Source organism: Cucurbita pepo, chromosome LG15 (assembly GCF_002806865.2).
Source record: "Cucurbita pepo subsp. pepo cultivar mu-cu-16 chromosome LG15, ASM280686v2, whole genome shotgun sequence".
Taxonomy (NCBI): Eukaryota; Viridiplantae; Streptophyta; class Magnoliopsida; order Cucurbitales; family Cucurbitaceae; genus Cucurbita; species Cucurbita pepo.
Window position 1 is genome coordinate 3674170 of NC_036652.1, and position 15446 is coordinate 3689615.

Genomic DNA, 15446 nt, shown 5'->3' on the forward strand with positions numbered 1-15446 from the left:
AAAGATTGACTTATAATTGGGGGCAGGTATGGTCACGGAGAATCACTGGTGTACGTGATGGAATAATCCAAGGCACAGAAGCTCTTGCTCAGGGTGTTGCTTTTGGGGTGTCAGGCGTGGTAACAAAGCCTGTGGAAAGTGCTAGACAGAATGGTTTAATTGGTCTGGCTCATGGATTAGGACGTGCATTTCTTGGATTTATTGTACAACCAGTTAGTGGAGCATTAGATTTTTTCTCACTGACCGTTGATGGAATTGGTGCAAGTTGTTCCAAGTGTTTAGAGGTTTTCAGCAGGAAGGTTTCTTCCCAAAGAGTTAGAAACCCTCGGGCCATTCATGCTGACAGTATTCTTAGAGAGTACTGCGATCGAGAAGCTCTTGGGCAGGTATGTTCCTATATGTACCTTGCTATATGTGTGCAATGCTGATAGTTTTCAACATTTTATTGTTTATCTCCACTTTTCGAGTAACATGTCATAAGCAAGCAGAGTAATTGACTAATTTTTGTATTTCATCATAACATTAAATTCAAGTATTACTCTTATTCCTTCCAGTTATTACCTTTTGCATTGAATATTCTGTAATTCACTATTAGATTTCCAAATAAAATCATAACTTGGTATTATGAATATTCCTACCTTGCCTTTCCTGCCTAATTCAATAGCAATGAGTACACCATTTATAAATATCTGTACATGTTTGATTGAGCCCAAAAAATGTCATGTTGTGTTTATTTTGCACAATCATGTACGACAGAGCTATGCTAGGGTATCTAGTGTAATCTACCCAAACGTTCTGCTCGAGTATTTAGACAATATTGCCCTTTTGTGAACAATTTGGTGTACTGTTTGGATAGGTTAGGTGGGCCGAACCTTTCTTTTATTCGGACAACCTAAGCCAAGCTCATCCAAAATTTAAGAATAGTTTCTAAACTTCTAGCATAATGTATGAATGAAAGGCTAATGTGCGTCAAAAAGCTGCCTAAACCATGATTCATGAAGGAGATGGTATCTCTGATTCCAAAGACTTGGTTATTCTTCATGCTTTTAACTTATTTTCTTTATTTAGTGAAATAGGAAGTCACATCCATGAAAGGTTAATGATGAATATTGTGAATTGTATTTATAACTTTATTTGAAGCTCTCTTTTAACTGTGATGGTCTTATCCTTTTTCTTTCTGTGGGTAGATGGTTCTTCATCTTGCAGAAGGAAGTACACATTTTGGTTGTACTGAAATCTTCAAGGAGCCTTCAAAATTTGCGTTTTCTGATTATTATGAAGAACACTTCATTGTACCTTACCAGAGAATTGTTTTGGTAACGAACAAGAGAGTCATGCTGCTTCAGGTTCGCAAATACCCTTGTTCTGTTGCCTTTGTTGGTTTTAATATAATCTCTTCTATTCTTGATATTTGCCCCTTCTATGTTACTATTTAGTGCTCAGATCCTGGAAAATTGGATAAGAAACCTTGCAAGATTTTATGGGATGTTCCTTGGGAGGAGCTCATGGCACTGGAGTTGGCAAAAGTGGCTAACAGTCACCCTTCTCACTTAATCATCCATTTAAAAACTTTCAAGAGGTCAGAAAATTTTGCTCGTGTTATAAAGTGTCATACTGAAGAAATTGTCGGAAGAGAACCTCAAGCTGTCAGGATTTGTTCAGTGGTTCGTAAATTGTGCAGAGAATATCAATCTGACATGAAATGCCTTGTCCTTAAGGTCAGCATCATCGGTTTTATCCACTTCATTGTTGTGAGCATTGAACTTTTTGGCTTAGATTCTTTCTGAATGCTCTAGGTTCCCTCAAGCCAGAGACATGTTTATTTTTCATCGAGTGAAGCTGATGGGAGGGATGCAAATAATTTAAACAAATCCATTATTAGATCGAGGGAGCTTTTGTTATCCAGTTCCTTAAATGATGAAGGAAGATTTGTGAAACGCAGTATGAACTTTACGAAGGTTTGGAGCAGTGACCTTGAGTTAAAAGGTCGTTGCATATTGTGCAAAAAGCAGGTGCTTTGTGTTCTTTCATCATTTTTAACCAATTTAAACTACTTTAAATTTATGAGTTTGAAATGACTGATTTCATTTTAAATTTATGTTTCCAGGCCTTGGAGACCGGTGGGATATGTACCATATGGAGACCAATATGTCCCGACGGGTAATGCCCATATCGATTAAATAATACGTTTGCATTATGTCTGTTTAGATTACAACTTGCAACTTGCAACTTTTTTATTTTCCTTCATTTATTTTTTTTTTTTTTTAATTTTATTTTCCTGTTGGCCTCCCATTATAAGCAAATTTTATTGAAGGGGTAAAAAGGGAAATAACCTCTAGACAGTCCGTTAGTGGGAGATGTTTTGTCGGTATTTCTTGATCTGACGCTTGTTATTCATAGAGATCTAGGTTTGTCAAAGAATTAGGAGATATTTGTGTAATTCAGGAGTAAGTATCCAAGCGGAAAATGAATGATATCTATTACTAAGCTTGAGTGGAGTGTCGAATGATATCTATTACTAAGCTTGAGTGGAGTGTCGAATGATATCTATTACTAAGCGGAAAATGAATGATATCTATAAAAGGGACATGTAATTCTCGGGAAAGAAATAAGAAAAACAGCAAGCTAATCTAGACTTGCAACACGGATCACACAGATGAAAAACGGGCTTTCGGGCCAAGTGTTTCTGCTGTTATGTCTGTGTATCGTTGGAAGGGGTAAAATCTTTGAACAAAAAATGAGCATGGATTTGACTTATGTTTCGTCTGAGAATATACCCTTTGTAATGAGTTTGATATCGTGAGTTCATGGGAACCAAACAATGTTCCCATTGACACAATTGTCGAATTAATGAACAACATTTTTATTTGTACGTAAACATCTTTTATCTACACTAAGACAATAGAGATTTATTTCATTTCAGGTACGTCTCCATTGGGGATATAGCCCATCTCGGCAGCCATCCTCCAAATGTTGCTGCTATTTACCGTTACATGGAGGGAATGTTTGCACCGCCAGTGGGTTATGATTTGGTAAGAAATTTTAGTCCAAACTAAAACATCTGCTACTTATCAACCCTTTTCAGTGTCCTAATCATTAGAATTTAACGTGTAACTAAAGAACATCGTAGTACCAATAGTCTCCTTTTTTTGTCCCATTGAATAAAGATTGAATTCTTGTCTTCGACTGTTTTTACCCGGGGAGGTGGCCGAAACTCTTTTTTCCTGAAATCAGAAGACGAGCAACAGTACCAGTCAGGGGGTGAAGGAGTCTGAGGTGTCGGGGGTCATTAGAATTTAGCGTGCAACTAAAGAACATGCTTTTAACTTAAATCCATCGCAACACAATGTGCAAAGATTCCTCCTGAATGCTGAAGATTTGACTTTGAAACCTCTGCAGGTATGGAGAAACTGCCAGGATGACTACATAACTCCTGTATCAATCTGGCATCCAAGGGCTCCAGAAGGCTTCGTCTCTCCAGGATGTGTGGCAGTTGCCGATTTTGCAGAGCCAGGGCCTAACGTTGTGTATTGTGTGGCGGAATCTCTTGCTGAGGAGACAGTATTTGAAGAACAAAAGATTTGGTCGGCACCGGATGCGTACCCTTGGGCATGTCATATCTACCAAATGCAAAGCGATGCGCTTCACTTCGTCGCTCTCAGACAAAGCAAGGAAGAATCCGACTGGAAGCCGATGAGAGTTCTAGATCAACTTCCCAGTCTGTTGCCGTCATCAGGAAACCACTGATGTTATATGAACTGATGTGCATAATTCAGCTTCACAACACAGATTTATATGAACAACGTATTTTGCAGTCAGGCAGAAAGTCATTTGGTGCTCGTAGTGCAAGATTTTGTCCCCAATATGTATTAAACTATACTTCATTTTGGCGAAGTACTAGAGAGTGAACGTGACTAGTCATCAATTTTTGTGCCTACCGTAAATAGTTGTAAATTGGTTGCCCATTTAAGAAACTGAACGTTTTCTGAGATGGGTTAAATGACAAGAATAAAGGGTGTCACAACTTGTTGAAAAGATATGGAGTTGAATAAAATTTTCAATGGGTTTTATGGATAAAATCATGTGTACTTTAAAATTTCTGTAATTCACTAAAGCAGAATATTGCAGATCTGTTGTTTGGAAGGGGAATGTATGTGATAAAATAATAGCATGATGCATAGTTTAATCTCTGTTCTGTCTAAACATACATATTTATGATGGACGACATTGATTGTGCCTATCAAAGCTACTAAATGACTGATGAAAATGTGTAGAAAAACAACAATATGAAAACAATTTAACAGGTTACACACAAAAAAAAAGTGTTATGTTTTTAGGTTTTGAGACTTAATTAAATAATATGTTTGAAATTTTGAAAATATTTTCTTAAAATTTTGTATTTCAAATCACTCATGAGACGCACTCTAAACTTTGGCAATGCAGTGCAACGATAACATCACGACATGGATCATCAATTCCGTTTCAAAGGAAATCGCCGCCAGTCTTGTTTACACTACTGGTTGTGCCAAAAATATTTGAGATGAATTGAATGATCGATATTGGCAAATCAATGGACCAGACATCTACCAGTTTCAAAGGAAAATTTCTAGAAAGTGAAGGAATATCATTCAAAAACGTAATGCCATACGTGAAACTCGTAGAAAACAATTGACCAGCTGAACTTTGAGGCATTTGTAAGAAGTCGTTTCTACAGAAACATCGCCAAATTGAAGGAAAATTTCCGAGTCTTTGATCCAAGCTTTTGGCAGAAAATCCTTAACTTGACAAGCACTCGATGCCCTCCGCATGGCCCCGAAGTTGCAACGCTGCCTCTTTCATCACCGCCATACTTCAAAATGATCTGTGTATAAACAAACACATGGAGAAACACGTTTTTCTTTCAAATGCCTTAAAATCGACGTTGCTTTTAAGGTTAATCGACATTTCACAAACGCCTCAAATCAAAAATTACGAATCTCCTTTTTCGATAAGTTGAATTTTGTCATTCAGTCCAGAATGAACTTCTCCAACACAATCGAATCGATCAGTAACAAGCAGGCGATTAATAGTTCTCGAACGTCAATTACATCATCATATAAAAATCATTACCTACTGAGGAGTTGCAGAAGAAGAATCGGAGTCGGAGCTTCCACGGCGTAGATCTTGAATCAAATCTCCCAAGTCTTTTCGAGCGGACTCTCTTCCAAACATGAATCCATACCTAAGGAAAATGGAGCAAGACGAATTGAGCTACGAGATCCAGAGAAGAAATGAGGCATCAAGGTTGAAGAGAGAGAAGTAAAATCGCACCAGAACGAAATCGCAGAGAAGGCCCCAGCGGTCGCAATTGTCTGAATCAGAGTGAAGGATTTCTCCATTTCAATTTCTCAGGAAATTCCTGCACCGATTGACACCGAGAGGGAGAGAAGAAAGAGAGAGGTTCTTTCATTTTGGGCTTCCACCAGTTTAGGCCCATATAGAGGTCGATCGGTTTGGGCTTTGACCCTTTAGGCCCAAAGAAAGTTACGTCAATTGATCTTGGGCTTCGAGTAGTTTAGGCCCAGATAAGCTCGACCGGTTTTGGGCTTTGAATTGTTTTGGCCCAGATATATTCAGGTCGATTCGTCTTAGCTTAGCTTCTCAACAAAGGCGAATGGAGGTGACTGAATCTCTCAACCTCCTAGGTCGTCGGGAGAACCGTGCGAATGGTTGAATGGATGACTTTGCTTCTATCTCCTCGAAATGCCCTATAAAAGACCATTTGAGTTGCCCATAACCTTGGTGCGAGTACCTTCTTTCTCGTTGGAAGAGTGAGTGTCATTGGATCGAGTCTTACTCGAGGTATCCTCTTTTTTAACCGAGGACTTCGTTAGTTGCACCTAACTCGGAGTATTTTCTTCAAAGAAATTGGTAACATTTTTTCTTTGGAAAATTAGTAATTTTAGCCTCTAAAAATTTAAATTCTAAAATAAGTATAGCTCAACAATAATTGATATGTATATTGACATGTATGATCCCTTAAATTTAAACGTTCAAATTTCATACTTTTAAATTTTTTTTTTAAATTTGTTTGTTCCAAAAAAAGAGATTTAAATACCATATATGTACCTTGGCAGTATTTTAATTAAAAGATTGGTAGTTCCCAATGACTTCTAGTCAATTTTGGGTTCAAAACTTAGTCGAAAATAAGTGTTTTTCAAACTTTTTTTTATCCGTGTTTAGTAAGCCTTTTTCTAGAAGAAGATGGAGGTTGTGAAATAGACTCTTTGTGACACGGGTGATCTGAATTTGAGTTGATAACTTACTCGAGTGTTGCATAATCTCTATGAGTCTCGAGTGTTGCATAATCTCTATGAGTCTCAATTAGTGAGATTATGATAGTTGATACCAGAGTCAAGCCAACCCCTAGAGTAGAAATCAATAATCATGTTTGTAGTAAGAGATAAAAGCATATATATTAGGAGTACTATAACATCTAGATGATTAACAGGAATCCTCAGAACTAAACACTCCCCTCGGACTCTTCTACTGCTTGCTTCAAGATTTCAACAACTTTCGACATTGTTGGTCGATCTCTTGCAGTCTTGTTGAGACACTGATCGGCTAAATTCGCAACTTTTCGGGCGGCTGCAAGGTTATACTGGTTTTGAAGCTGAAGATCTATTATTGTCTTGAAACTCTTAGTGTTAGCTGGAAACTGTTTGACCCACTCCAGTAGCTTTTGCTCCCTCGTTGGCATGTTTCTTTCGAGAGCCCGCCTGCCCGTGAGGATCTCATACAACACTACTCCAAAACTCCATATGTCACTTTGCATTGTTAGATGTCCTGTCACAACATACTCGGGTGCTGCATATCCATATGTCCCAACTACCTGTAATTGTGCAACCAGCAAAAATCGGCTTTACAAAGCCACCAATTTACACCAATGATGCTTCTTTTCCATAAATCTACGAAGTTTAACTCCAATGAGTAGAAGAAATACATAAGACGTTAAGTAACTTGACACGAAAAAAGAACACCCATGTTTCAATTTTCCCAATTCTAGAAAACAAATTAGCAAACATCCGTTCTATAGAATAATACTATTTTCCCAATTTTCCCAATGCTAGCGAGGACATTGAACCCCGAAGGGAGTGGACACCGGGTGGTGTGCCAGCGAGGGCGTTGGGCCCCAAGGGGGATGGATTGTGAGATCCCACATCGATTGGAGAGAGGAATGAGTGTCTGCAAAAACGCTAGGTCCCAAAGGAGGGTGATTGTGAGATCCCACATTGGTTGGAGAGAGGAACGAAGCATTTTTTATAAGGGTGTGGAAACTTCTCCCGCATTTTAAAAAAACCTTAAGGAGAAGTCCGAAAGGGAAAGCCCAAAGAGGACAATATCTGCTAACGGTGGGCTTGGGCTTGGGCTTGGGCAATTCCAAAACTACATTCAGAGATGCACACATTTTCATATCATACACTATATCATACACTATATCATACACTATCTAGTTCTATAGAATAATACTATTCTAAACTTTTGTTAGAGATGTGAAATAGGGGTTTCATTTTTAAATATGAAAACTGAAAGCTGGCCACATGCACATACTGCAGCAAGCTTAGAAAAATGGCTTTTCTAGAAGGCTAACATGAACTCAATAAGTCGTGAACTTACTGCAGTGGACACATGCGTGCGATCACCAGTTGGCCCTTCTCTAGCAAGCCCAAAGTCCGAAAGTTTTGGACAGAATTCTTCATCCAATAGCACATTTGATGATTTGAAGTCGCGATATATCACCTTTTCATTTAGAGAAAGCAAGATGTATCAATTTACCGGTGAAAAATCCAATATTGTGCAACACAGCAAGTCATTAAATAAACATTAGTCCAAAACGAACGCTGTGAGTTAGCACCTCAAAAGGGTATATCCAACTGGAAATAAAGGCAAATCAATATGCAACCTAGCATAAAATCGTGAGATCCACGTCGGTTGAAGAGGGAAACAAAATATTCCTTATAAAGGTGTGGAAACATCTCCCTAGTAGACGCGTTTTACAACCTTGAGGGGAAGCCTAGAAAAGAAACCCAAAGAGGACAATTTCTACTAGCGATGGGTTTGGGCTTTTACAAATGGTATTAGAGCCAGACACCGAGCGGTGTGCCAGAAAGGACGCTGGCCCCCAAGGGGGGTGGATTGTGAGATCCCACATCGATTGGAGAGGGGAACGAAACCTACGTTATAAGGGTGTAGAAACCTCTCTCGAGTAAATGCGTTTTAAAACCTTGAAGGGAAGCCTAGAAAAGGAAGCTGAAAGAGGACAACTGCCAGTGATGGGTTTGGACTGTTACAAATGGTATCAGAGCCAGACTCCGAACGATGTGTCAGCAAGGACGTTGGGCCCCCAAGAGGGTGGATTGTGAGATCCCACATCGGTTGGATAGGGGAACAAAACATTCCTTATAAGGGCGTGGAAACCTCTCGCTGTATATGCATTTTAAAACTTTTGAGGAAAAGCACAGAAAGAAAATCCCAAAGAATACAATATCTGTTAGCGGTGGGTTTGGGCTATTCCAAAAACAACCTTGATGGAAGCAAAGTTCAGATGGTAGCTATGATTCAAATGCATCAAAAGAGTGATGTTATCCTTAAAGAAAACTAATCGAAGTAAGATTGATTATACCTTGACTTCTAATCCATCATGTAGGTAAGCCAATCCTTGAGCTGCACCAAGGATAATCTGTAGCCTAGTTTTCCAAGTCAAAAGAGTAGTACTCCTGCTAAAGAGATGGTCTTCTAAGCTTCCATTAGACATGAATTCATAGACTAACAGTCGTTGGATCCCCCTTTCTCCATCTTCTGAACAGTATCCCAAAAGTTTTACAAGGTTTGGATGACTAACAACACCAAGAAATTGAACTTCTGCAAGCCATTGTTTATGACCCTTCAACAACAGAAGAAAATAACGTTATCAAGAGTGACTAAAACATAGGAAAATGCCCTAACTGATCATCTTCAGCCCTGTTTTTTCTCCTTGAGCAACTAAAGACTAACTAAAGCGAAGAAGTAGCAGTTACCTGTGTGCTATTTGGCTTAAGCCGTTTAATGGCTACTATGACTTCCTCTCCCTGTTCACCTTCAAGCCTTATTTTCCCCTTATATACACTCCCAAAGCCACCTTCTCCGATCCTAAGGGACCTGCTGAACCCATTTGTCGCAATTTTAAGCTCTTCGAGAGTGAAGGCTCTCAGATTATGCTCCTTCTCTTTGTACAACTCAGGTATGCTCCGGGGCGTAGCCAAAGTTTCCAACGCTTCAACCCCACGATTGGAAGTTTTACCATCCGATTTTTTCCTTTGATTCAGTTTCTTAGCCGATCCTTCTCCTCTCTTAATTTTCGTTTTGCGATGTAAATTGAAGAAACAGCCCATACTCAAAGCTCAGAGAAAATGCCGAAACTCGAGAGAAATATCAAACTCTCAACAATCCAGAATTCCAAAAAACCAACAAGGTCAAATCGGAAACGGAATGAACAATACCGAAGCAAAAAGAAGAGGAAAAAAAAGATTTAAGCCAAGAAATCTATTCAAAATCAGAAAATCCAACCAGAAACTTGAATGCTAAGAAATGTACATACAGAAAAATCAGAACACGACAAACAATCGAAATAAACGGTCGAATAAGGCAGAGAAATTCTATACACGTAGCAACAGAGCTTAAGGAGATTAAAGAGGAAAACAACTTTGCGCCCACGACATACAGTTTGATCAAATAAGGCGATGCCGTGCACAAACGGGAAGAACAGATTGATCCATTAAATGGAAATAGCGATGGAACAAAATCAAAAGTTTGGACGCAAATTTAAGGAAGAGAAGAAGAAGAAGAAGAAGAAGAAGAAGAAGAAGAAGAAGACCTTTCAAGAATTTGATCTAGCTTCCATGAATTCGAGCTGCCAACTGCAGAAAGCAAGCGAGGCATGGCGGGCGGTTTAATGAGGAATCCTTCGGCTTCCTTCAACGGGAAGCGGTCGTCTTCACGCGTCCTTTTAGTATGATTTTCCTTTTAAAAAAACTATTAACTAACTTTCTTTTTTTTTCTTTTTCTTTTTTTTTGTAAATTTTGAACCATTTAAACTCAAATTTTTATTAATTAAGTCTCTAAAATTTAACATATAATTATATATAATTTATAATGAATTAATCTTTGCCATAAAAGTTTTAATTATTGTGTATTCTATAAATACATCTTGTCAATATTTAAATTATTTTCTATGTACATTAAAAATCTTATACTAATATAAAGCTAAATTTTATACCTTTAAATATAAAACTAAATTGTTGAAAAAAAAAAAAAAAAAAAAAAAAAAAAAAAAAAAACATTTTTCGTTGTTTTAATTTTAAAATAATTAAAAACAAACTAAGTGGNAGTAATTGGAATGAGTAGAATCTAAATCCTGGGCTGGCTTGCGGATGGTTGATGGCTGGTACGAGGACGAAACAGGCAAGGTAGAGTGGATCTGGGTGCCTTTGGACGTTCGGCATGAATTTCGTTGAGTGTGTGACGTTGTGGTGATGCCTCTGGCCCATTCTTGGGCTAGCCCAATATTTTGAAGGTGGCGTTGTTGGCAAAACATGCACGAACTCATGCACACCCTAATTTTGACTAAAAGGGTCACTAGAGCCGTGTCATTTTACTCTTTATTAATTTATAACAAAATATTATTCTTCCAATCTTAACACCTTGGAGAAACTTAGAAAAGTAGATGAGGAAAAATAAATAAATAAAATAATAAATAACTTATTAGTCAAAAGATGTTAGGTGAAACATTTAAACTACAATAAAACAAAATTAAAAAATAATAATAATAAATTAAAAAAAAAAAAGAGACTGAATTAAATACTTTTGAATTAAGAAATTGGTATTTCATAATAACTTGTCTAGTCAATTTGGGATTCAAATACTTGAGTCATTGTTGACCCTTATCCTGCCAAACCGTGTTATCGACTCTATGTTTACTCCTTTTTATATATATACTTTTGTAAGCGTGTGACCCCGAGCCATTTTTTATATCAAAATATATTATAGACGAATTTAACGAGTTGTCAAATCTTTCTACCAGGGTTATATGTTATCTATGTTGTTCTTGCCGTCCTTTGTTACTTGCTAACGTATAACATTTTATTTCTCAAAATGCTTTCCAAAGTGTTTCCAAAAACTTGATTTAGCCCTGTTTTGTAAGCGTTTTCCTAGAACGGGGATGAATGTTGTGAAATAAATCCTTTGTTTGACATGAGTAACGCTTCTACCAGTGGGACACATAAGATCAGACTCTCCTTCATCAAAGTGACCTTTTTGGATTTTCGTGATCAACAATGTGTTAGGAAACACGAATCTCCTTTACTTTGGTATGATATTGTTCACTTTGAGCATAAGCTCTCATGGCTTTGCTTTGTGGTTCCTAAAAAAATCTCATACCAATGAAGATGTATTCCTTTACTTATAAACTCATGATCGTTCCCTAAATTAACCAATGTGGGACTCACTCCTAACAATACTCAACACGATATTCCTCTGCTATTACCCAAAGACAATATAATATAGATCCTACCTTCTCCTCTTCAACGGACAATCTTGTCATTTTGCGTCATTAACTCTTAGGTTTTGATATCATTTTTAGTTCATCAAGTAACAAATATGTTTATTTTTAATATTTTGTATAATTATAATCAGTCTTGTTTAAGAAAAAATAAAATAAAGAAATACGTGTCGACCATTACAAATAATTCGAAAGATTCGATTTTGACTTTGTAGAACTGGAGCTACTGTCGCTATTTTCTTTAGAAAAGTTAACCATAGAATAGTAAGTTAGAACATAAATAAATAAGAAGTGAACTCCTTATCTATTTTTTTTTTTTTTTTTTTTTTTNGAATTTCATTTCATAAGGTTACATTTTGAACTTCTTAATTGGTCAAGTTTTCAAACTGGTCGACATATTCAATCAACTATATAAAAGACATTATCCGTTATGCAAATCAAAGAACAAGAACAAGCCCTCACAAGCAGAAGAACGTTCATAACTCTCTCAAAATTAAGGTCTACACTCCAAATAAGTATCGAAGGGATAAACATGCCATTTTCAAATTCAATACATATTATTTCAACTGGTAACTTTTATTCAAAATATATATGTTTAATTAATAATCATTAATTTTCCGTCTTTTTACATTAAATGTATAAAAAATGTCCTAAAAATCAATAATAGTTAAATTAATAAAAATACTATGAATTTTATACTTTATATCAAAAAACACCTGTAAACTTTCTAATGTTCCAATAATACAGACAAACTAAAAAATAAAAAATAAAAAATAAAAAAATAAATTAAAAAAAAAAACATTTTGTTCCTTTACATGAATAAGAATCCAAAAGGCCGGATCGAACGGGTTTAAAAGCGGGTCAAATAATTTATTATCTTTATCATATCAAAAGGTATCAAACATCCGTTGTAGTCTAGTTGGTTAGGATACTCGGCTCTCACCCGAGAGACCCGGGTTCAAATCCCGGCAACGGAATTTTTTTTCCTTTTTTTTCCCTAATTCCTTGTGAAAGTTTTGGGCCAATTTAATTGAAAGGCCCAAAACAGACAGGTCTCCCAAGATTCAAACTGCAGGTCCAAAAGAAAAAACAAACTTTTGTTTTCGAGAAATTATTATTATTATTATTATTATTATTATTATTATTATTATTATTATTATTATTATTATTATTATTATTATTATTATTATCATCACTATTATTTTGGTGTCTTGAATTTAAATTTTTTAATTAAAGTGAGTTTTATTTCTGAACCTGTGCAATTGAGCATAGTTGAAGGAGATTGAATTTCAACTTCTTCCTTTCAAGTTAATGTCTGAGCTTTACACCTGTACTTAAAAAAAATATTAATTTTATTTTTGTTTATGTGAGTTGGATGATTAAAAATAATTTTTATAGTCGATTCAATAAATTTACTGTTCTCGAGACTTGACCAAATTAAGAGTTGAAATTATAATTTTAAAAATTGAAATTCGCTCATTTTTATATAAGAAAAGTAGATGAAAATGATGGTAATTGCATGATTTGAACAATGATAATCTATTTCTTTATTGATGTATGAAAGATTTAATAATTTTTAGATCATAAATTAACTATTTATAAACTAATTGTTCATTCAAAAATATTAATAATAAAAATTAATTTGTTAAAGAGTTTAATTAATTAATTTAGTATCAGCTATAATTGTTAATGAGTATTTTAGGTGGTTTAAACTAATATTTAATTTATGTTCATATATATATATATATATATATATATATATATATATATATATATATATATATATGTTTTTTTTTTTTTTTTTGTGAAGTTTTAAAAAAAAATTTAAAAGTATTTTTAATTATTTTTTAAAAAGTATCTTAAAAAAATATATTAATAAAATATTTAAAAACTAGGAGTATCTTTGAAACCCTTTGTTTTTTTTAATAGTATTTTATATACTCAAACACCGCTGCTTCAATTTCCTTTTCAGGTAGAGTTTGATGTAGCGGTTAAGGTGGAGGTACGCGTGTCTTTAAAGGTAGAGCTTGATGTAGCGGTCAAGGCAGGGGCACACGTAGGCTATTGACTATTACAGGGAGCCTCATCACATTTGAGTCTGGTGTTTCTTTTGTATTTATTTTTAAATTCGGTAATTCATGTCTTTTAAATAGTTTAATTTTGGATTACGAGGTCCCTCCACTCCCAGCAAATCCTACTGTAGCACAAATCAAATTACAGAAGGAAAAGAAGACGAGGAAATCAAAGGCGAAAGCTTGCCTATTTGCCGCTGTATCTCAAATGATCTTCATGCGAATAATGTCCCTCAAAACAGCAAAGGAAATCTGGGATTATCTCAAGACCGAATATGAAGGAGATGAGAGGATTCGTGGAATGAAAGTCCTGAATTTGATCAGGGATTTCGAGTTGCAGAAGATGAAGGAGTCAGAGTCGGTAAAAGAGTACTCTGACAGACTTCTCAGCATCGCCAACAAGGTAAGATTGCTTGGTTCTGTATTAAATGATTCCAGGATCGTTGAAAAGCTGCTAGTCACTGTTCCAGAGAAGTTTGAAGCCACCATTACTACTCTGGAGAACACCAAAGACTTGTCAAAGATTTCTCTTACAGAGCTCTTGAATGCTTTACAAGCACAAGAGCAAAGGAGGTCTATGAGGCAAGAAAGGGTGATTGAAGATGCGTTACCTGTTAAGCATCAAGACAGGTATAAAAACAAGAAAATTTTCAAAAACCAATCGACGTATGGAAATCCATCTGCAGATTATCAGAAGACAAAAGGAGGAGGTTTCAGAAAATCCTATCCACCTTGCCGTCATTGTGAGAAGAAAGGTCATCCACCATTCAAGTGTTGGAGAAGACCTGACGCCTTCTGCTCCAAATGCAATCAACTTGGACATGAAGCTGTGATCTGTAAAGCCAAAGATCAGGTGAAAGAAGTAGATGCAGAGGTAGTTGATCAAGAAGAGGAAGAAGAAGATCAATTGCTTGTGGCCACTTGTTTCTCAGGCAAAGAATCAAGCGAGAGTTGGTTGATTGATAGTGGGTGCACAAATCATATGACATATGACAAGGAGTTTTTTGAGGAATTAAGAGACACTAACGTCAAGAGAGTGAGGATTGGCAACGGTGAACACTTGGAAGTCAAAGGAAAAGGCACAGTAGCTATAACAAGTTATGAAGGTACAAAATTTATTCCAGATGTTTTATTTGTACCTAAAATTGATCAAAATCTATTAAGTGTTGGTCAGTTACCTGATAAAGGCTATAAAGTGTTGTTTGAGAATAAGCAGTGTTTGATCAAAGATGCTAGTGGCAAAGACTTGTTCAATGTCAAAATGAAAGGAAAAAGCTTTGCTCTAAATCCGATGGAGAAAGAGCAGATGGCCTTTATATCCAAAGCTAGTGCCACTGAGATTTGGCACAAAAGACTTGGGCACTTTCATCATCGAGGTTTGCTTCAGATGCAGTCAAAGAAGCTGGTAGAAGGACTCGCTGACATTAATGATGACATGCCTCCTTGCCGTGCTTGTAATTTTGGGAAGCAACATAGGCAACCCTTTCCTAAACAGGCATGGAGAGCCTCGAAAAAACTGCAGCTGGTTCATACTGATCTTTGTGGTCCTCAGCGAACACCATCATTAAATGGTAATCTTTATTACATTATTTTTATTGATGATCTAACAAGAATGTGTTGGATCTTCTTTATGAAGCAAAAGTCAGAGGTTGCGGGTGTATTTTGGAAACTCAAGGCCAGAGTCGAGAATGAAAGTGCATGCTTGATTCAGACTGTAAGATCAGATAATGGCAAGGAGTACACTTCAGAAACTTTTAACAGGTTTTGTGAAGAGGCTGGAATTGAACATCAGTTGACAG

At 36.3% G+C, this 15446-nt stretch overlaps 3 protein-coding genes and 1 non-coding gene across 4 annotated transcripts in view; 2 read left to right on the forward strand and 2 right to left on the reverse strand.

Moving 5' to 3' along the window:
* Positions 1–4079, forward strand: part of LOC111811402 — a 77759-nt gene extending 73680 nt beyond the window's left edge. The window contains exons 58-64 of the mRNA XM_023698219.1: positions 27–386; positions 1188–1346; positions 1437–1718; positions 1797–2012; positions 2108–2160; positions 2924–3032; positions 3400–4079. Of these exons, the coding sequence (XP_023553987.1) occupies positions 27–386; positions 1188–1346; positions 1437–1718; positions 1797–2012; positions 2108–2160; positions 2924–3032; positions 3400–3747 (1527 nt within the window). The 3' untranslated portion in view covers positions 3748–4079. The remainder of the gene's footprint in view (positions 1–26; positions 387–1187; positions 1347–1436; positions 1719–1796; positions 2013–2107; positions 2161–2923; positions 3033–3399) is intronic.
* A 444-nt stretch (positions 4080–4523) lies between these two features.
* LOC111811404 lies at positions 4524–5428 on the reverse strand. The gene is made up of 3 exons (XM_023698221.1): positions 5311–5428; positions 5110–5221; positions 4524–4861 (listed from the first exon to the last, which is right to left on the reverse strand). The coding sequence occupies exons 1-2, from the start codon at positions 5376–5378 to the stop codon at positions 5110–5112; spliced, it is 180 nt and encodes a 59-aa protein (XP_023553989.1). The 5' UTR covers positions 5379–5428; the 3' UTR covers positions 4524–4861.
* An 850-nt stretch (positions 5429–6278) lies between these two features.
* On the reverse strand, positions 6279–9886 carry LOC111811403 (probable serine/threonine-protein kinase PBL19). Its single transcript, XM_023698220.1, has 4 exons — positions 9057–9886; positions 8663–8923; positions 7657–7779; positions 6279–6871 (listed from the first exon to the last, which is right to left on the reverse strand). Exons 1-4 carry the CDS (start codon positions 9408–9410, stop codon positions 6503–6505), a joined length of 1107 nt encoding a protein of 368 aa, XP_023553988.1. The 5' UTR covers positions 9411–9886; the 3' UTR covers positions 6279–6502.
* A 2593-nt stretch (positions 9887–12479) lies between these two features.
* Positions 12480–12552, forward strand: TRNAE-CUC. Its single transcript has one exon. It is a non-coding gene; the product is annotated as a tRNA-Glu (tRNA).
* The last annotated feature ends 2894 nt before the right edge of the window (positions 12553–15446 follow it).

Coding starts and splice junctions, on each gene's coding strand:
- LOC111811403 (XM_023698220.1), bottom strand. CDS start 9,410: ATGGGCTGTTTCTTCAATTTACATCGCAAAACGAAAATTAAGAGAGGA. Junction 8,924..9,056: donor TTAAGCCAAATAGCACACAG/GTAACTGCTACT, acceptor CTGTTGTTGAAG/GGTCATAAACAATGGCTTGC. Junction 7,780..8,662: donor ATGATGGATTAGAAGTCAAG/GTATAATCAATC, acceptor CTAAATGAAAAG/GTGATATATCGCGACTTCAA.
- LOC111811404 (XM_023698221.1), bottom strand. CDS start 5,378: ATGGAGAAATCCTTCACTCTGATTCAGACAATTGCGACCGCTGGGGCC. Junction 5,222..5,310: donor TTCTCTGCGATTTCGTTCTG/GTGCGATTTTAC, acceptor CATTTTCCTTAG/GTATGGATTCATGTTTGGAA.